Source organism: Erithacus rubecula (genome assembly GCF_903797595.1).
Source record: "Erithacus rubecula genome assembly, chromosome: 3".
NCBI classification, from domain to species: domain Eukaryota; kingdom Metazoa; phylum Chordata; class Aves; order Passeriformes; family Muscicapidae; genus Erithacus; species Erithacus rubecula.
Genome location: NC_136689.1, coordinates 17,384,995 through 17,407,973, shown reverse-complemented (window position 1 = coordinate 17,407,973; position 22,979 = coordinate 17,384,995). Strand labels below are relative to the sequence as shown.

The 22,979-nt window shown below is 36.1% G+C and overlaps 1 protein-coding gene across 2 annotated transcripts in view; it reads right to left on the bottom strand.

Moving 5' to 3' along the window:
* Nucleotides 1-599: 599 nt before the first annotated feature.
* PIP4K2A (phosphatidylinositol-5-phosphate 4-kinase type 2 alpha) overlaps nucleotides 600-22,979 on the bottom strand; it is a 106,375-nt gene continuing 83,995 nt past the window's right edge. For both annotated transcript variants that reach the window (XM_079302419.1, XM_079302420.1), the window contains exons 5-10: nucleotides 21,484-21,630; nucleotides 18,800-18,838; nucleotides 9,409-9,522; nucleotides 5,852-6,095; nucleotides 4,628-4,731; nucleotides 600-2,888 (exon numbers count right to left, since the gene is read on the bottom strand). In XM_079302419.1, coding sequence (XP_079158545.1) covers nucleotides 2,808-2,888; nucleotides 4,628-4,731; nucleotides 5,852-6,095; nucleotides 9,409-9,522; nucleotides 18,800-18,838; nucleotides 21,484-21,630 — 729 coding nt within the window. In that variant the 3' untranslated portion in view covers nucleotides 600-2,807. The remainder of the gene's footprint in view (nucleotides 2,889-4,627; nucleotides 4,732-5,851; nucleotides 6,096-9,408; nucleotides 9,523-18,799; nucleotides 18,839-21,483; nucleotides 21,631-22,979) is intronic.

Sequence of the window (22,979 nt, the reverse complement as noted above, 5' to 3'; positions counted from 1 at the left end):
AATACTGTTCTGCTACATCTGTGCAATAAACTGAAAAAACCAGAAAGTGACAAATGTATTAAAAGAATTAAAAGTTAAGTTAGAATAAAGGCAAAACCACACTTGTCTGCCATTTGCCCACAATATGCAGCACAGGCTGTATCATGCACTGAAAGCCCCAACAATTAAAGTCTTGAAGTTGTAGAACAGAAATCCCTCTCTCCTTTCCCATGACAGTTTGGACTTATTCCCAAACACTTCTAAAATAATTGGTTTAGCATAAGATCACAGCTAGCAAAGTTCTGCCAACTTTTCTATCAATTAACTATTGTGGATGATCTTCCTGTTTTGGTTTTAATACTAGGATTTAGTCCACAGATTTGCCAATTACAAACCTCAGTATTCACTCTAAGAGCCAGGTTCAGTCCCAAACCCCAGAGACTAAATATCTCAAGCCCCTTAAAGTAAGCATGGAAGAAGCATGTTAAAATTTGGTGATAATTTCAAGTTTAAATTTTGACTTACTTTTTTTCCTTTGTGATACAGGCATTTAAGATTCAAAATTCATCCATAAACAATCAAAACCACAGGTGAAACACAAAAACAAAGGATTTACCTAGTGAGTCATCAAAGTGCTTTATTTTATAAAGCCTTGCTCATGTTTGGAGTGTAATCTAAGCACTAACATACACAATAATGAGTCTTCCTTGCCCTGTCCAAATAAACAGTTTATCAACAAGAGTGAGTGACAAAAATGCTACACAGACAAAAAGAATGCTTTGCTGTAAATGTCTAAAATGGTCTAAAAATGTACACTCGTTGGCCGCAATTAAATACGTACTCCAAGTACCTTATTTTCACTCCAGGGTCTCCCTGTGGCCTCATACCTTCAGAAGCTTCAGAAAACGAAACTTGGGTGAGAACAAAGACAACCAGGGTGCTTAGGGAGAGGACAAAAAAAAAAAAAAAAATCAAGCCACAGTACCAACTTATTTAAATACATACAATACAAAAGTATACACATACATTACAGTGCTGCAGACATCACTAAGTCAAATGTAACAAAAAACCCTGTGGGAAAGGAAGAAGAATTAGTAGACAGCAACAGGGATAGTATTGCCTTTGGCCACTGAAGAGAGTGTAATTAAGGGGTTGCTGTTGTAGGGGCTCCTCTGAAGTGAACCACAACACAGGTTATGCACAGTAGCAGGCTGAGCAGCACTGACATTAGTTATGGAGAAGGCATGCTGGCACTCCTGATCCCAGTTAGAAACCATGAGAGGGAGGTTTGACTTCTCTTACGTTGCCTACAAAATCTAACAATTTCAATAAAGAAATTTTAAAGGCACAGCTTTAGCACAGTGTATAAGTAGATAAACTTTGAAGCATATGTAAATTTTGTCTCTTTCAAGCATGGAGTCTTTCAGGGAAAAATACAAGAGGAGAAGGAATACAATGTTGTTTAAAAATTTTAAACAAGTTAAACATGATCAGCACAGTTTCAGGCAATGTACTATACAATCAAAACTCATTAAATGGTAGGACAGGTCATTTTGATGCTGAAAGACAACCATGGGAAAAATCCCCCGAAATATCCTTTCTCATTTTATTGTAAAAGAGTCTATCATGGAGGTGAGCGAGACATTCACTTGAGTACACTACTGCACATTACCTCTTGGAAGATGACAAACATTACTTCATTTGTACTGCAAAATAACTTTACATGTAAACTCAAAAGTCTTTATATTGTACACGGCTCTGAAATTCAGAAATATCCCTGCTTTCCTAATAATGTAAACAGTAAAATTCAGGGTTCATTTTTCAAGGGATAATCTATAATAAAATACCGCTATTTCAACAGTACAACATAAGCATTTAAACTTCAAATTCCCAGTAAATTACAAGGGAATGGAATTTCTATCAGTGTGCACATCTTTCAGGATGGGTAGAAGACGGAGCTACTATTGCCCAAAACTATGCACTTCTTCAGATAAGCTTTCTTTACACTTGTAACATGATTAGTTCCTATATTGCAAGAATATAAAACAAATGAAAACTTCAGGTAACAGAGAGAAATAAGCAAAGTTTTCCCTTAATGTAAGTTTACTACAGCAAAAATGTACACGTAGCATGAATTATGTTAGCTCTTTGTAAGGTAAGAGATGCCAGCTCTCAGATGTCTGAGAGGCTGAACTTCCTGACACAATGTGCTAAAAAAGGAGACAAAACCCAGGAGAATAAAGAAAGAAAGAAAACTGCTAGGAACCAAACGGGAAAAGCCTCTGGCACCAAGGGCTGTTGCAGCTGTGTTTTTAAGGAGTGCCAGTGTGCAGGGTGTAACATTCGCTGTAAGGTCTTCATTATTATCATCATCATCATCATCGTGAAGAATACTGTCATGTATCTTTTTTCAAAAAATAAACTGATCCACAGTTTACAATTTGTTATCAATATTGTAGGTTTAACATGCATTTACTCTTCCCCACCCCCACCCCACATCTCTTTGCTCATTTATTCAATTTCAGCTGGTAGCATCAGAGTATTACTGTCACAGTGCACTCTGAGTAAGCTGTTCTATTTATTTAAATTATTTGAAATTTTTTTTTTGCACACACAAAAGAGTCAGAAATAGCTAGAACTATGCTGGGAATATCAGGCAGCTGTTAAAGCGAGTACTCCACCCCACTTCAGTCATCTTTGCCAGCAGATGTAAACAAAGGGGTTGCTTTCTGTAAGATGAGTGCTTCTCCAAGTTCCATTTTTTCCCTACACTTGTAGCCACTGCTGCTGTCCCCAGGTCTTGTGTCTGTCCTATGTAACACGAGAGGTTACGTCAAGATGTTGGCAATAAAGTCCAAGAAGCGCTTTGAATACTGTTCTGGATTAACAGTGGAAATTTCTGCACCAGCCTACAGGGAGAATTGGGAGAGAAGAAAGAAGGAGGAATCAGTGTTTTATTTGATACTTTTGTCATTGAGGAGGTTAATAAATTTCATGTGCAGTATCAGAACCAGAGACTAGAAACACAGATGACCCTCAAGTAGAATCTTACTGGTGCCCTTTTAGTCTTCACAGGAGGACACAGAGTCAGTACTGACCCCTGTAACAGCTATCTTCCATTTCTGAAACATTTTTTTACTCTCCATGCTTCTCTTTACTTTCACTGTACTTCAGTCTTCTGTACGAATTTTTACAGCACATTAGCCATGCTACCCAGTGATTCACCAGCAGATTCTGGTCTCTTGAGCAGCAGTGACTTCACACAGAGAAGACTGAATTGCCATACTTACATCTGGCATGTCAACAGCTGTGTAACATGCATTGTCATCTGAATGCTACAAAGCCTGGTTTGAAATGCATGGTAAGAGTTTAAGCATTTAAATCTGGACTCACTGAATAAGCCATACAATTGTTATTTCAATGAAGTCATGATTTCATTCATATTTTTACTTGAGTTTTTCAGAGTGTTACTCACATTTTTATTTATATTTTTCCTGTCTTACAAAAGAGGAAAATTGCATGATGCAATTCATCAATGAACTTCAGTGTCACGTGGCTCAGGATGGAGACAGAGAAATAAACAATATGGATCTATGAAAGCAAAGTTCTGCAAAAAGTTCTAATCACAATCACCTTCAATAATCATATCTGTTACTCACAATGCATTTCTATCTGCTATTTAAGCCAGAAGTGTGAGTTTTTAAAGTCTGCTACTTTCAAAGTTCAGTAATAATTGCCAGATAATGGCTACATATGGTCTGTATCAACTTTCAGCTGCCCAGAAAGCAGAGAGTAATGAGAGCATTGCTTTAGAAAGACAAAAAAATATCTCCTACAGGCCTTTGCTGGTCACATCATTCTCTCCCGTAAATAAAAAGCCCAGAGCCCTTTTGCCTAAAATTTCCCACAATGCCCTGATCCTTTAGATAGACAGACACAAGAGGGATTTTAGCCTCAAGGATTAATATGCTCTTTTTAAGAAGTTTATTAAATTTGAATGTTAAATCATCACAGGACTGATAATGGTAGATATAAATCATAAATCTGGAAGACTGGGTAGTTTCACCATGGTTCTTTAGTGTCTGCTGCTAAGCATCAATTTCAGTCAAAATTAAATAATGGCAGTCAAACAGAAGACTTCACAGAACAATCTCTGAGTATTTAATATATAAATTATATTTTTATGCCAGATTTTGTAAATTGTAGGGTTTCTTTTTTAAGAAGTCTTCTAGAGTGAGTCACAATATATGCTGAAGAACTAACTTTCAGCAGGTTGTACCAAATAATGAAACCATTATTAGGGCCCTGTATCTGAAATTAGATTCATGACAGGTTTCACAGAGTGGTGAACAGCTTTGTTTGCAAGAATAAGGTGCATCTCACCTTAGGACAAATTTAGGACCAAGTCTTAAAAAGCATCTCACTAGAGCTCTTTGTGGGTGAGAAAGCTGTGCACAGCTGGAAAAGGAGTTCCACTCCCAGTATGCAATGCTTAGCAGCTACTCTGTACATTTTCACTGCACATTAAACTTGAAAAAAATCAGATCTATTTCCCCTTTACCTAGATTTACTGTCCTGTATCAGGGCACTAAACAAAAAAGCAAGAATATAAACAGAGTAAAAGGAAGAAACCAACCCAGATACTTACCCCGTGCTTTACTGTTTTTGCAGCATGGGCAGCTTTCTTTTTTGCATCATAATGAGTAAGAATGTCAATAATGGCCATGAAGTACACTTCCTTCCTGGGTGCATCTGCAAAAAGAGCAGTAAGGACTTCTGAAATACCTTAACAATGAGTCCTCCTTCTAACACAGCAGACTTGCTAAGACTCCATCAGCAGCTAAGACAGGTAAATGTCAGTCATAACCAAGGTGCAAAAAAACCACAAGCTCAAGCTGTCCTTAACTGAGAGTTTAACTGCATTTATATATAATGCAAAACCCCTAAATGAGTGCAAAATAAAAAACTAGCATACAGAAATAGGAATTTTTGCTCAATTAAAGTAATGTGGATTTCTTCTTTGTGGAGAAATGATGAAGTTTTTATGAAAGGTAATACTTCTGTGTCAACAAACAGAATCACAGAATGAACCAGGTTGGAAAACCTTTGAGATCATAAGTGCAACCAATGACCTAACACCTCCTCACCAACTAAAACATGGCACTGAGTGCCACATCCAGTCTTTTTTTAAACATGCCCATGGATGGTGACTCCACCATGTCCCTGGGCAGATGATTCCAGCGCCCAATCACTCTTTCAGTGAAGAATATTTTCCTGAGATCTAACCTAAACTTCCCCTGGTGCAGCTTAAGATGGTATTTTCTTCACAAATAAAACCATGTATTTACCCATGTCAATGCTTATAAACAAAAAGAAAATGCAATTTTTGTGTTCTGAACAACTACAGGTACCTAGTTATACTTAATTTTACACACTAACATTAAACTCAGTTTCAGGCTTCTTACACACTCCTCGTAATGACTTTCTCAGCTGCAACACAGAAATTGGGTATGAGAGCACAAATTTTCAAAAAGCAACCAAAAAACTGAAATATAACTTGAAATGCTTCTTTTCTCATTCTTTTTAGACTGTGTTTAACAGTGTTATCTGCCAGAAAAGACCAATTATAGATACTAGACTTTCTGGAAGGCATGAAAACCCCATGAATTAACTGCTGAAGAACTGGTAAACAGGAATAGCTAAGCATTACAGAAATTTTCTCCTTTCTGCTGCACCAGATAGCAAATTTCCATTTCCACAGAGTGAACTTCTGTTTTTTAGTTTACATTTGCCTTTACATGGTTGTGAGGACTTCAGGATTCTGATGCAAGAATCAAACCATCATAACATAAAAATATTTCTTACTGCTTACTTTCATGGGATTTTATTCCATAAACATCAATAGCTGGATCAAATTCCCCTGGAGCCAAAGGCAGTGAGCTGTTCAGTGTATTTCCTGGACTGTCTGGAGGGGTTCCAATGGGGTGGGTCCCATCACTTTCACCTTCCTCTTCTCCATCATTCTCTTCACACTCTATTTCTTCCTGTTCAGCTCTTTCAACATCATGAATTCCAACCAGCAAGCTGTAGTCCATGAGTTTTAACTGAGCAAGGAACTAGAAAGTGATAATAAGCAGTCTATCAATATTACTGAAAAACACAAGCTCCATCTACAAACAGAAGTTACACAAAGTTTCTTCCAAAACCTCAGGGAAAAAAATCTGTGAGTAGTGAAGATCAGGGTGCTTGCAAGCTGACAACTGTTACTTGTGTCTCGTGTTCCACTTAAATCACAGATTCATAGAATATCCTGGGCTGGAAGTGACCCCCAAGGATCATCAAGTCCAACTCTTGGTCCTGCTGTACAGAAACATCCTCAAGTGTTACACCATGTGCCTGAGAATATTGACCAAATGCCTCTTGAACTCTGTCAGGCTAATGCTGTGACACCATCCTCTCTGCCCTCCTTTGGACAGCTTTTTATCTTCCTTAGGTTGTGGTGCCCAAGACCACAGAGAGGTGGGGACTGCTCTGTCACTGCTCAGTGTCCAGAGCAGCCTCTGTGCCATCAGGTGCAGAGCATGCTATGATCTGGTGCTGAACCCACCCTCTCAATCCCTTTTAAATCTTATTAAAGAATTATGAAAAACTGTTCTAATATTCTTGCAGTGGAAAGTTGTGACATTTCCCTGAAGACATGAAGTGATGTTGTATTCTCTTCACAGTGACTGGCTCATGATTCACATCATGAAAAGAAAACATGTAGGTGAGTAATAGGGAGATTTTGAATAAAGAATAAGGATGGGAGATTTTAGGAAATTGAAAGATGAATGCACTCCATATACAAAGAGTTATTTTAGTTGAGGAGGACAGGATAAGGCAGAAAGAGGAGGATGGAAATAAAGAAGGCATAGAAGCAGGAAAGAGGGTGCTCAAGGGGGTGAGGCATAGGCAGGACAGAGCTGTGCTGCAGCTTAAAAGCAGTACTGTGATTTCAAACTTGTGACATCCATGTGTGTGGTACACAGATAAAGTGGCTGAAAATAAAAATTGCTTCAGTTTTTATAAACTTTAAACTTTTTAAACTTTTAAAAACTTTCAGTTTTTATAAACTTTGAAAAGGATGTTAGAGCAGACCAGGGAAGAAGGCATTTGAACCAGACTTTGGCACAGAGACAGAGATGGTGATGAAAATACTAGGTAATGAGAAACTCCAGTTTGTCAAAATTTGATTCTGAGAAAAGAGACAAGCTGGAGATAATTGTAAATTCAAGTGCTAGAATAAATATTGTGAGATTGAGAAAAGGTTTTAAGAAGAAAAAGAAACTGTTTTTTAATGATTTCAGTATCATTTATTTCAATATAATAAAACAATAGACTTCACGAGACTGGAAGGGATCTAAGTTTGAAGAGCAACAATATACAAGACAAACAGATGAGACTGGCCAAAGGCAATGAAAGAGCTCCAGGCATATTATTCACTACTTGGTAAATACGGGGGTGGCGGGGGGGGGGAATCTACCAATATTAATACAAAACAACATAAAAGAGAATGGACTCTTGGGAAAAAAATGAGCTACAAATTGGAAGAGAACGGCTCTTAGAAAAAAGTGTGCTGCTGCTAACAACAAAAAGACTTAGGGAGCACAAGGAAAAAAAATCTAATTTAAAATGGAAAAAATATGTAGTTTTTCTCAGGACACCTGCAATGGAATAAGGAGATGGGAAAACAGACAAGGGGACATCAAAACAACAGTAATAATTTGTGTTTGAACACAGGAAGGGGACATATGACTTGATTAAGAGAGAAATACAGAAACAAATCATTACAAAAAACAAGAACAGATCTAAAGCTATATAGCTCAGAATAGTACTCCACAATGTTAACTATGGTATGTTAACTATATATACTGTCTGATTAGATAGTAATATACTAAGTGTTGCACATTTCTTTTCATTATAGTGAAATGTGAGCTTTTATACATTGGTTGCAAAGTGTGTCTATCAGTTATTTAATAAGGGCAAAAGAACCAACAAAAGAAAAACAGGGTTAAAGAATAGCTGGCCATTGTCAAAATCAGGAGCCAGATCACTTCACACTAGTAGTTTACATGGATATTAAACAACTCTGCATAAGCTTCAAACCCATGAAGACAGCCTCTCAAGTCATAATCTAGAATCTGCCATTATATTCCCAGTCTGGTAAATGATACAGATCATACACAGCCTACTTTTTGGGATAAGAAAATATCTTCCACTTTCCTTCCACACACTCGAGATATTATCTGTAACCTACTTACTGTAAAAGCAGTAGTCAGCAACAGCAGTACATGTTAAAAGAACACAAATTTTTAACCCAAATAAACTTATCTCTAGAGCTGTGACATCAGTAGAGCACAATATTTTAAATATAAAATAAACACACATTGATATTTCAGAAAGTATTTATGTTTTCATCATCCTCACCACCATAAATTTCCCATTGTTACTATGATGGAAAATTAGATTTCCTCAGAAGCAGATTATTGAGTAAATTCTAAAGAAACAGTATTTTGTTTTGTACAGCTAATGAGATACAGATTTGAAGAATTTGGAAAGTCAATTCAAAGAGCTTGTTTGATATAAATAGCTGAAAGTCTTATTAAGTCACAGACACATTTTGCTACCAAGTCTCTTCCAAATCCGCCTTTTTACTTGAAAACAGATTTTAGTCTTTGAGTATAAGGCTGTAAAATACTGTGTTTAGGAAAAATATTTTAAATTATGCAAACTAAAGGCAAGTTGTGTGAACAAGTTAATCTGATATTTATTTTATTAGATGAACAAAATCAGTAAAAATATTTCATTAAATTCATACATTAACACTTTTCTTTCAAGTATTTACTGCATTCAGCCAAATTACAAATTTATATGAAAGACTACATTAAGATAATGAGAATCCAATTGCTGTATTTAGATTACTGAAGCACTCTACTGTTGTGATACTAAGAATGATTTAAAACTGGATTAGGAATATGAAACAAAAAGGGTATGTACAGCTGTGAGCAGGGGAAATGCCCCTCCTCTGTATTTGGCCTTAGCCCTGGTGGACCTCCACCTGTAAAATACAACTAACAATACTCACCTGTCTCCTGGGGGCATTTGGAAGTACTAGGCTTGTAAAGCATTAAAGTACTAAGCAGTACCATCATTTTAACATCACATCATCAAGGCAGGAACAATGTATGGCAACCAGCTATGGCACCAAGCCCTTTATCACATCAGCAAAGCAGTGATCAACTCCTGAAAGTTTAAATTGTGTTTCATTTAAAAGAGACAGTGTTTACAGTTTTATAAACAAGAGCTTTTATTAATGAATTACAGGTATGATTTCCTGGGATATTCATAATTTGCCACAGATTTTAATCACATGAACAGGCATGTTCTTACCTCAACATCCTTTTTGAGTTTCTCAAGGAACATCTTTTTGTTATTCTCATCAATATGAATCTTTTGGCCATCATTAATAAAATCATTGTCTTTGAACGTCGGCAGCTCCTTGGCCTAAAACAAACCAAAATTCCTGTAAGAGCAGGATTGCAAAGAGGAGTCTGGTGAAGCTGCTGGCCTCCAGCTGCCTCTCCTCCAGGGCACCCATGGAGCTCCTTCCTTAGCTGATCCCTCCAAGGTTTGTGTTAACTGGGCAGCAAATGTAGCTAGGACAAAACCTCCACTCAATATCGGATTTGCATTGAACACTGATTTGCATCGAGCTTCTTCCAAGATGTCATTTGTCAAAGTGACTGGCAATAAGTAAAGTTAAAACCAATCTATACCTCATAACAAAGGGCCTGCAGCAGGTCTTACAGAGGATGTCAGACTGGATTGCATTTTGCATAACTATTGTGAATGTTTACAAGTGCCTAATATGAAATAATTATTGGAAAGCATCAAATATGAATTATGAAATTCTGCTTAAAAGTAGCAAATGTCAGAGAAGACCACTGTCTCTTCAATATGTAATTAAATATTTTTGATGTTGGAACAACTTGATTACCTTCAACTCCCTCATTAAGTGATTTGCAACACCTCAAATGGGATCTGTTTTTAATTGGTGGTGATTGGAACTTTATTTCAAAAAACCCAGCAAATCAACAAGTTCCTTCAGGACATTGAAGCAAACTAAAAAATAATACTAACTCATGTAATCAGAGGTTTTAAAAAAATGGCCCATTAAGAGCAATGAATAACCTTTCTCCCTGCCCCATCTTTCATCAATAGTATGGAAGAAGAGGTTTCCTTTACAAAGAAAATGTTACAGAACAACCAGTGCTACAATTCCTATGAACTATCAGTGGCCAAGAACTAGTGAGTACCCTGAACAAAATAATTTCCTCTTAATCTGAAAGTCCTTCTGCTAGGAATAAAAGGCAGCTAACATCAGCCTACAGGAATGTCCTCCATAATTCTAACTAGTCAGACAGTGCTTATAATCTTACTGGAGATAGTATTTTTCATAAAGTTTATTTTCTTCCTATGACACAGCAAGGACAAGAATCTGAGAGCTTCTTTCCTCCACTCCAATATATCTATCTTGGAAAGCACAGCATTAAAATGTGAGCACCATAGCTGACTCTGAAAGGCCCTTATGGATCTTCACAATGCCCTAAGTTCTTTTTGCTGTTGGGCTGTGTGCACTGAGGTTGCCAAAATGCTCAGTTCCCCAGCTGGTCGAATTAATTTTCTGGACCTGGAATTCATGAATTACTTGAGATCCCACAATGCTACTTTTGCTTACTAAAGTGATTATTTTCTTCCCGTAACTGCTCAAAACCACTTAAGAAATTAGCAACATTGTAATAGTTACAAATCCATTATTAACATGGCATCCTGATACTTAAAAAGTTTGAAAAAAACCAAGATCCTAGTCTGGCTGCTTTGAATTATTATTGTCCCGCATCTAGAACATTCTGATTCATTAAAATACCCTCTAATAGCAATCATCTATTAACAATTTTTTAACAAAGGGAAATAAACACCCAAGCAGCTGAGATGTAGCTACAATCATTCATCTGTCCCAGACTCCACAATCATTCATCTGTCCCAGACTCCACTTTCAAAGAACAGCCATTCACCAGTGCTCTCCTGCTTTACTCAAAAACAATTCTGGACACTTTTTGAAGCTCACAATGAATTGTTTACCACAATATGACTGCACAGTATGCATTGATTTTCTTTCTAGCCTACTCAGTAAGAGGTTTAGGACAAAAATGAACAGGGCTAACATCAGGTAAGCATTCTAGGCTAACAGCTGTAGAGATTATCATACTCAATTGAGCATAGTATCCCATGGACAGGCCTAATTCTGCAGGGGTGGGTCTGTGGATCCAGGGATGTTGCCAACACTGGAGGATGGAATTCAGTGCGTGGGATGCTTAAGAATGGAGAGGAGATTCGGATGAAATAATTTAAGATGAAGCAATAATGAAAAGAATGCAGGAAACCAAGCTTCCTTCATTTTCAGCCTAAAATAGCTTAAAAAAACCTCCCAGATTATTCTTCCACCTAGTACATCCAAACGATCGATTAAATTAGGCAGAGGTTAAAGTGAAACAAACCCATAAATACAAAACTTCCTCTACTAATGCTGTTTAAAGCTGCAGGGTGAGCACAGAGGGAGGATGTGCTTGTGGTTAAGATGCTGAGATGCTTGTCTGCCTCCAGGCTCTGCCCCAGGCTTCCTGCAGAGCACAGCCCCAGTCACACCAGCGGCTGCGAGGGGAAGCTGCCTCGCCACTGAGGACACTCCTAGGGTAGTAAAAATAAACTTAAATTGCAAGCAGTGTCTTTTTTAGAAGATGCTAGGTCTGGTAAGCCAGTTGAGCAGGTGCCATACTTCACTTTAACCTTGTCTCTGATCTATTTTTAATAAAAGTGAGCTAGCAAAGCTGACACTGCTGCAGCTCTTGCCTGTCATCACAAGACCCAAGGGGTGCTCCCAAGGACGTTCTGGCAGTGAGTCAGCACTCCCAAAAAGCCACACTTGTCACTGCATGCAGGTTCCCCGAGTCCATGAACTGACAATATTTATCTGTGATACTTTTTATTCACCCTAATACCCACAGTTGTAAAGACTTGGCAAGTGTAGAAACATGTAAGTTAAAAGCCAATTCTGAAGCAAGTGAAGAAAAATGACAAAGTAAAAGCAGTGGGTCCCATCTAAGCAACTGAAGCTAAAGAGCTCTGTGCCAGTGGTTGCCCTCACTACACTATTTGCATGATGCCAGCCTGTTCTCTTCCCTTTTTCTAGGGGTTACTAGACAAAGTTTGATTTTTTTTTGGGGTACTAGGCAATATTATTCTTCCTGTTTCTTTAAAGCTGAATAGTCCCTAGGACACTGTTGCAGTCCCACATATTACTAATGATAGCCACCAGTAGAAGTGATTCTATTGTACTTTAACTGAAATTTGTCTTAAAGTTGATTTGTGAATTTAAGAATCAAAACCCATTAAATATTCAACTAGAAGGGGCTCTTGAAGTTATGCTGAATTAATAATACATTCATTCATGTTGGAAAAATCCCACTATGTTCATTTCTTACATGCTGAAATAAACACAAATAGAATCCCATCGTAGCACTTCAGAACACTATCTGAATGAAAAAAATTGAGACTTTGCTTTAATGAAATAATTGATATGGTTAATTTTTTATGATGTCTCAAATATTTCCAGTGAAGCAAAATCCTTGTTGGAAAATGATTCTCCTAGAATGTAATTCATTATAATGAACATATTACTGTCATTAAAGAACTAAATATTTTAAGAGCTGCACAGGAGATGAGCATCTAACTACTTCCACTAAATTAATAATAGATTTTCTTTCTGAACCACCTCCACTTTTTAACCTCCTACTTAAAGACACAAGAAAGGCACAATAGATTTTACAAATATAAAATATTTATTTATTAAAAACACATGTTATCAGCACAATTCAGGTTTGCATTGACTTCAAAGTTTCCATTCCAAAGTTCCACACGGTCACAGAGAACGTTAATGGCAGGAAGATTTCACTTCACTGCCTTTAAAAGGCTGAAAATCAATAAAGATTTCCCAGTAACTAAGATGACAGAATGTAAAGCCTCATTCAAAATAAAAGTATAGTGTAAGAACTGATACTGTTTCAAGTTTTAAAAAAAACTTGGAATGTAAGAACCAGGTGAAGTTTTATTTCTAGATGAACATGGAAATAGTTTTTGTGTATTTCTTAGGACATCTCAATTCAACATCCTGTCCTAATGAGCTGAAATGAATATTAGCAATTTTGTTTCCCCCAAAGGGATTTTGTACCCATCATGACATGAAAAATAATGGCCATAGCTAACATCAATGCTAGCATTTTGGAAGCAGCTTGCTAAAATAGCTGAAGGTCAGGTAAGTTTCCAAATAAGTGCTTGAAGAGGAAAAAGATTAATTGTCCTCGTGACCTGGTAGCAATTTCTCATCTAGCAAAGACAAGATTTAGGTTTTAGGAGAAATGTTGCATAGCAGCCTTGTTTTTTCTCTGGAACTACCCACAAGTTACATTATTCACGCAGCTAATCATGGGAAAATCTGGCTTACAATTTCTAAATTTTGGAAATTATGTAAAACATCTGCCAAGAATGAAGGTCCAAACCCTAGAATTTTAAAACAGCAAATGGCCCATATACACCTTAATTTTTTTATGTATTGGGCTCATACATGGAGGGCAGCTTGGGAAAAAAAGAAGGGCCATAATAGTCAATATAGTTTGCAGTAATTTGGAATAGGTGATTTTGAACTGAATCAAAACTCTGGAGTCACTAGATCTACAAGATAGAAGTATAACTTCCTTTGGAATTGTGCAGCTTCTTGCCTCCAACAGTTCTGTGAGCTAGGTCCAAACTTTTGTTGTACCAATTGCCTTGTCCTAGACAGGGATTTCTATACAAAGGGTCTGCAGCTCCACTTGACATCACAGGTGTGTAAAAGGCAATGGAAATAGAGCTGTAGCCCCAAAACAGGGTTTGAGGGGAAGCACTGGAATGACTTTAGGCAATGCAACAAGCATTTTCTGTAGGAAAAAACAAAAATATGCAAGATGCTGTAGAAGGGTTAAGTACTCAAGCATGTACCAAAAGAGAAACTCTCTTTTCAATGCTCAAGGAAATCCACCCAGAATTATCCCTAGCATTAATGTCTTCCTGCTGCAAAAAGAACATGTAACATAAAATGCAACACAAAATTCCCATTATTTTAAAAATTCTTTTAACATATGGAAAGGAGACTTCTAAACAAAAACAAAACAAAACATCCCCACCCCTCAAAACAAACAAAGTCAAACCAGTGATTTGTTTTGAAAAACTGGAGTGTGATGTTTTGAAAGTTATAGTCTCTGTAGACTGCAATGCTCAGATTTGTTTCACAGATAATCTAAGACTTCACAAGTCTCTTGTGTGAGATCAGCACATGATGCAGACTAAAATCACTAGTAAGATAAATACAAAAATATTCCGAAATTAGCAATTCTAAAACAGCAGGAAAAAATAGCTCAGACTTTGGAATTATCTACCTTGAATAAAGTTTTACACAGTGACACCAGAAGTAAAAAAACAGAGTCAAGACTGACTAATCATGTTGCTATGCTCCTCTACTAAAGCCCCTCTTCCTTAGGTTATACTTTCAGAAATCAGTTAATTACTATATGTTACAATATATAAACCACAAATCTAATGTCTAGTGACAACTTCCAATATAATTATCACACCTATGTATTTTGCATACAATTTAATTAAGATGCAACACAGCTGTAAACTATGACAATCTTTTTCCCAAAAGGAACTTTAATAGAAAATCATTTATTCAATTGTATTTACTATAATTTTTCTGCATTTATGAACAGTGATTTATGAAACAACACATATGACAGAGCTGACAATGCAACCAGTTTTAGATTCATTTAAAAACATGCAATAATCTCTGAAATTGCTTGAGAAAGATGAAATGTGGCAGGCATTGGTTCAATTAGGATTCATTTTTCTTCTTCAAATTTCTTTTTGAACTGCTCACTCACAAGCAACAGCTTCCATTCTTTTATCAGTACAAGCAGACTCAGCTGTTACTGCTAATTTAATGTTGTACTGCAAGTATGGCATAATTGTGAGCAGCTAGACCACCAGGGGAGTTCTGCATTATCCTCATTTCACTTAAGAGGGCAAAATTGTCCAAAGAATGAACAGAAAATGCCCACTATTAAAATAATGAAAATTTTAAAGAGAGTAATAAAGCCCAAAAACCAAAAAGGAGCAACTGTCAGAATTTGACAACTGTTGAAAAATACCATTCTTTAAAGTCCAAGGCATCTGTAAGTGCATGTTATGATACATGTTGCCAAGAAAGTGATGCCTTTATTATTAAAAGTATCATTTGTAACACAAATGAAAGGAATTGTGTGTTAAGGTGAAATTTAAGGGAATGGTGCTAGTTTCTGCACTGATTATCACAAAATATTGAAGTGACAGTTTTGGAGCTCATCCATATGTTAGGATATTAGGCAGCTGAAGACAGTCAAACAGGAGGTAAACTGCAAAAAGGATGGAAAAGTACCATTCTCAGTAGACAACTTTTCATCCTAAAATCTGACTTTGAATACTAATACCTATGCTACACTACCAAACTAAAGTAGAATTATACTACTTTCTCCAATTTCTTATCCATTACATTTTTTTGCATGTCTGTCTCTTCTTTATTAACTAAATAAAGAACTTTTAGTTTGATAGGAAGAAGACTCAAGAACATTAATTTCACCAAATTTGCCTTTAGAAAGCACTTTATCTAAAATTTGCAGTCTGCATTACGAGACTGAAAGACATGCTCTTCTGTTTTCTGACTTCTGCAGCTTAAAGAGAAGTAAATATATTATTCTTGATATTTTGAAAACCATTTGATTACTTGAATGTGATCATTTGAAATTCAATATGAATTACTTAAAAGCCCTCTTAAAAACTAGCTATTGCCAGACAATTTAGCCATACATTTTAGTACCAAAAGCTGCCTTTATTACTCTTACATGTGAATAGGCATACAGTTATAACAAGCAATTATACTGTAATTAATTGAAATTTATTAATATTAATGTAATTTCAAAATAATATTAATAGATTGATGATTTTGCTTGTATCTGGCTCAAAGTAAGCTAATAATTTATTATACCAGCTCAAGTTTTCAGATTGTCTGGTTCAGTTTAACTGCTCAAAGCAATTTCTTCTATGATAGGAGATAGCAAAATCTCTTCAGAGAATTTGCTAAAACATCTTCCCCTCCCTCTTCCAAGTCAAATTTTTCCAGTTATTTTCAAATCTTAATATTGATTTTTGACTCTCATAGATGACAACAAAAAGTCTGAAATACTGACATCTACTTAAGAGAAAATGGAAGTAAAAAAAACATGTTACAGGGCTCCACTTGCCACTCAGGAATAATGGACCATTTACACATATTTCAGGTCCTGAAATCAGTGGCACATGTGCAGATACCTCTCATGACAGCAGCTCTTTAGCTCTGCTGAGAGTTTCAGAACCAAACTTTCCTTGTCTATTCATACAAATATACAACACCCTTTTAATTTAAACCTCACAGCTGTGTTTTAGAAACATTTAAGTAGTTTAAGTGAGTAAATATGTTGCCAAGCCTACTGCAGGAGATTCAGACCATAGTGATGACAAAACTTCTGAATATCTGCAATCCACAAGCAAAATCAAACTCCAAAACTTAAACAAAACCCATGTAATAAACAAAATACTAATTTTCCCTTGCTTGAATCCCTCAGAGTCTCGAAGTGCAAAATGTTGTTCCCTCTATGAATGTAGAAGCCAACCCAATAATTCCTTTTCTTAGAAATCTTTTCTCTGAATGCCAGCTTGTCACTCCCCTGGTGCATTGCACTGGGGTTTGAGGGGAATGATGAGTGACAGAAAAAGCCTCAGACTGTCTGCTTACAACATCAATAAGCTTTGTGCAGCTCCATCCCCAAGAAATCAAACGATTAAAATAGAATAAGAATTAGGGGCATAAGGCTTTTTTTTTTCAGAAAAGTACTAGCAATCAAAGGGAAGGTTCTAGATGTGAAGTTGGTAAGAATTTTTCTTATCTGCCTTATGGAAGTTATGGTTTCACAATAAATTTACCCAGTAATTGTTGTATGCAGTTATATAAAACTGCACAATTTTGTTTCAATTTATCTGTAAGTTCAATAGGAATTCTGCCATGAACTTACACAGTAGCAAAATTAAAGCACTGTTTCTTTGAGGTTCTCACTCAGTGTATTAACTACAACATATGTGTACTATTATTAATCTATTACTATGAACATATTCCCAAAATTGCTCAAAACTACTTTGCTAAACATCTGTATATTATGAGCTCCTGTACAGCTGACTATATGTAATACTTTTAAATTTTATGTTACTAGCTCAAGCATTAATGCTGCAAGCCGAAGCAGACCCATCCAAATAAATTGTCCTCATCCTATCAGATTATTTCAATAGTATAGCAGAGGTTTTCAATGACATTAGGTGTTTTTTGTAAGACATTGAAGGGCTACTGCCTGCACTTTAAAAACAGTGCAGCTGTCAAAAAACAAGAACAAAAACAGATGACAAAGGAAAGAACAGAGAGCATTCAAGCCATGATCTTGAGGGCCTGGTACAGCAAAAGAGAGCTAATGGTAGCAATTGTAACTGCAGCTCACATGTGGGGCTGTGGTATTGCCTGATGCTGGAAGAAGAATGTTAAGTGCTCCATCATGCCTTAGGAAAGGTGAAAACACCTGGCACAGAGTTTACCATGCAGAGGGAACAGCTACTGCATGTCCCTTACTCCTTTAGTGCAGTTGTGTGATCTGTAGAAGACTCAGAGAGGGAGGTATGGCACAGCTACTGCTTAGGAGAAAAACAAATGATCTGAATGGAATTTGGGGGCAACATAAAATGAAGTCTATTAAGTGAACTTTGAACGACCTCATGCTAATCCAGGAGGAATGTGCTCGGACAAACTAAGAATACAAGGGCCATGGGTTGTTAGACTTTACCCAAATTTGAGATCTAAGAAGTCTTATATGATGGAGACTATGTTCCACTTCCAATTATCTGTAGAATCTCCAGAGAAACCTTTCCTAAAATGCCATCTGGCTATTTTGCTAAAACCACAAAGAAAAACTGAGAACATGAAATTTTCCAAAAGAACTGGAGGTAAAGAAAAACAAAGCAATCTATTTCTGTTTAGAGCAAAGTTTCAGCCCAGAATTTGAGGGAGACAGTCTCATTATAGCTACATGTACATCTCAGCCTGTCAGTCATTTTTATGAGCTTTATATAGCCAAGGGTTTTCATAATTCAAGGTTTGGTTCATCCTTGCACTCAGTTTAGAAGAGGTGTTCCATCACATAATTCCATTAACTGACATGAAGTAATCATATATCTCAATATTAAAAGAGGAAGAGAAAAAAGATGAAGGAGGAGAGAAGGAAAGGAAGTTCTGATGTTTTCCTAAAACAGGGCAGGCCCTGAAGAAACTAAGAGAAGAGAAAATGAAAAGGAGGAGGTAGAGGATTGGCTCACTTACCTCTGAAATTTCAACATCTTTGCAAACAAATATTCAAAGGTCTGCAGGAAATAGAGGACATAAAGGAGGGATAAGGTAGAACTCAAGAGGGAAGAATATGGCAGAAAAAAAAGGAAAGGGTCAGAACCAGCAGTGGTTATGTTTGTTCTGAGTCTAGCTAGAAGGTTAATTAATTGAAAAAGAAACAGAAATGCACCATACCTTTTCTTTGTCACTGGCTTCTCGAGCCACAGTAGAACCCTGAAACAGAAAAAATGGATCTAAAATGTGCATATGTCAGAAGCTAATTTGAAAATGTTATGATAACAGGTCAAAAAGTGGATGAACTGCATCCTTTTGAACTTGAGAAATGTTTTAAAGAAAGTACAGAAAGTAAAATGCCCAGGGGACTGCTGAACAGCTGCAATCATGTGAAGAAGATGCACCATGAGAGAAGAAAGATGGATTAAATCCTCAAATGCTCTATTTCTACAGTTCTCCTAATTCCTGGAGCTTTTCCTCATCTCTCATACTCATTCTGAGTGTATCATGCTGGAAGTTTAGTTTGCTTGGCAGACTTTTCATCTTTTTGTGCCAATTTAGATGTATGGATATGGAATAGCCTATTCTGCACAACTGTTTGGACATTCTTAATACACGTTTGAAAAGGATGTCACACAACAAACACAAAAAGTACTTAGAAGATCATAAAGTAAAAACAAGAACAATGCATCTCACAGGAACATGGAGCAAGAAGAGAAGAGACCAACTGTGGATTCACAGGACTCACAGTGCTTGACAAAGACATTTTGGATTTTCTTTTAAAATTTATATTTTAGATTAAAACTATTAAAACTAGTGGGTAATATGCTACTTTCTAAATAACGTGGAGCTGACAAAAAAAAAAAAAAAAAAAAGTATATATTTCCTTAAAAATTTCTTGGAGCAGGACCACACCTTTAAATACCAAGCATTTGTTTATCACATAACAGCACTGCATGAAATAGTACCTGTAAATATGGTAACTGGACATAGAAAGATGGGTAAATTAGCTCTGCTGTTTGTTAAAGGGTGTGCAATTGTGTAAAGAAGTGCTGGTGTGGAGTCCTACCAGTTTAAAGAATGTGAGGATCCCCAGTCACACCCTTTTACAGTATGTCTTATTCTGTTTACAGAAGAAAACTTAAAAAACTCAAGTAATGGAGAGAAAAGATATATGGGACAGTATTTTTCTTAGTTATTATGTATGGCCCAGCAAGCAAGGGATTTCATTGAATTATTCTTAATTGATAATAAAGCCTGGTAAAAACCTAACATTTTAGTTTACTCAGGAGACATCTTCTACATTATATTCTGTGATCAAACAGACCAGTAGGCCAGAAAAAAAAACCAAACTGAAGGCAAAGAAAAATAGATTCACGATAGTAAAAATTAGGGAGGATGTAAAATTTGACATTTGCTTAAATATGACATCAAAATAGTTTTAACAAAATGCAACCATGGCCAAAAAAATACCCTTGAAATCCTATGCTGATCTGTGGTCTTTTTTACTTGGATCTACAGAGGTAGAGACTTGTGCTACAAAGTGAGTTCTAAGCTGGTGTTAAAAATATTCAGATACAAAAAAAGACTCTGAATCTACAACTGCAGATACCATAGCAAAGGATATAAAGAAAAAGTTATTTATAGTATATGCAGTGTCACTACAAATCTGTTCAGTGAAGGAGTTTTTTTACAGGAATATGAGATTGATGTTTAGTTAAAGCAATGCTGTCCAGCTGGACAAACAGAATAGACTACAGAAGCATTCACAGAGGTAAATAACATAAAGAGATGTTGACACCAATGCTAAGAACATATTGCATATAATTACTGTTTCTTTCTGTTGTGCTTTCGTGTCCTTTTTAATGCATGTGGACATTATAATGCTCTAAATCACAGCTCTCTCAAATTAAAAAAAAATAACTTTCTCTGGTAACAATTGCTGCCAATAATACTGAATGTCAGAAAGTAAATTGTTGACAATCTGGAAATCAGTTCTTATAAATCAAGTTCAGTCAACTATTTAATCAATTGCTGTGGAGACTTGACAGTAGGAAAGGATGGTGCACTACACAGCATTACAAATCTCTTAATACAGAATGATAAATGAACATCTTAAAACAAGCTTGCAGATGCACTTAGTGGTTCAGCACATAGAAATTAAATGTATTAGAAAGAAGTAGGTTTCTAAGGGGACACTTTACAGTGGAAATTAAAATACCCTCCCTTGGGTAGAAAGGTTAAGACTACATTTTGAGTATGTGTTGTAAGCACTGTATATTAACTACTGTCAAAATTTCAATGAGCAGATAAAGCTGCTGAAATAAAACTAAAACAGATCTATTGATAAAAGCAGATATTTTGGTTTTTAAAGACTCTTGTCCTTTTCACTTGAATTGTTTTAAAAATATTGACTAAATTATCAAGCTTTTCCAATAGTGATGTACTTTGCTAGCAGCATTTATTAGTTTAAATGATGCTATTTAGTTGTTTTATAAAAGCCCTCGGAAGAATCAACTGTGGCTTTCCATAATGTTGGTCAAAACCTATAAGAAGCAGAATTATTATTGCACTAGTGTGAAGGGTTTTACCTTTAACCACTAGCAACATTTAGCAAACATACCTGACTGAACTGCTGCACTTAAAAATGCACAAAACAGATAAATTTGTATAATGTCTATAAAGCCATCCTTTAGTTTTGCTAAACCTAGGTATAGAATTAAATCAGTTATGCTAGCCCTTGCATAACACAATTTAAAATTAATTTAAATTCTGAGCCATATTCAAGCACCAGCATGATCTAACATTTATAGTAATGATTTTCAGCTACTTTGCCAGTTATTTGATCAGCAGTTATTTCTCACCTTTAAATCATATTTTCTATAAACAGATAAACGATGGCTGAACACATTTCTTGTAACAACCATATATACTTCAACTCCATCAACAGTGAGCCGGTACATGCCCAAAAACTGGGGAAGAAGTGTATTCCCATGACACTCCACAATAAACTGCAGAATGAAAAGAAGAAACAGAAATGAGGATTAACATATATTATATAAATACATATTTTGATTTTAGATATAAAATACCAAGAAACAACACATTTATTTGCTGAATATCTGTGTGGCGACAAACCTTCAAAAATTATGCAAAAACCAACCCCCTCATGAGGAAGTTATTCTACTTTTAGTGTAGTGTTTAAAAATTCAAATCTTGAACTGCTTAACTTATAACTCTTGCCTTCCACAGACAATCTCATAGAAAGAGGAGACTCTGTTTGACAGATCTTTTAATTTTTATGTTAACACACCAAGCAAACCTAAGCAGAAAGCATATCTGGTAGCAGACAGCACATTTGGTAGTTATGTCAAAACCCAAGTATTTTTTTGAGCACCACACTGCTGTAATCTGTACTGTGTTGTCCCAGACCATAGCTAAATTGTATGTTTCTCCATTCTCAAAATTAGTTTATTATGATGAACATTTATGGTGCTGTTACCAGCAAGGGGTATTATTTATTATCACCAACTTTCTGCTAGTTCTTATGTGGTGGTTGCATTTCGGGGTCAATAGACCTGAGCACTGAAGTGCAAATTCCTGGTTTTTTTTAAATTTATAAATCCTTGTATTTCCATAAGGTCACTATATTTCGTTAAAAATGGGCTATTATCCTTGAAAAAATTTGCCACCTGCAACCTGCCTGTTTTTTTCTATTCACTTGCCTTACAAGTAATTATTCTATTAGAAATACCACTGGAAGAAGCAGAAAAAGAAGACATACATTGAGGATGAGAACTATTGGAGGACAAATTTTTATTCCCAGAATAAAAATACCCATACTATATTAATCCTATTCAAAAACATTCACTTATATATTTTGTGGAACCAAGGAAAAGTTATGCCACAATGATGCAAACCAGAAAGGACTTGTCAGCTTTTTTCTTGGTTAATACCAAGTGTTAAACAGAGGAACTTGGAGAAAATGTGAAAACTCAAGGTCCAAATAGCAAACGTGAAATCCAACCAACAGACAGCTTTTAAATATTAATTGCATACTGAAGCTGCTGTTCCTTTGTGCCAAAGTGCCCCAGTTCTTAGAAACAGATTTTAGAAGAATTTAGAACAAGTTAACTGAATAAGCCATTTCAATTGTTTAACAAAGGCAAGTAGTATTTGGTAACAAATACTGCAACAAAGCCCTCGAAGCCCTGGAGATTTTGCAATTCTGGGTTCTTCTGTGAATTTTAAGGAATTCTTCTCACTAAATTTATACTGGAATCTACACATATCACAGACACACCTTTTAACTGGCAAAATAAAAATATACTTAAGACTCCTGAAAATAATGCTGTCCACC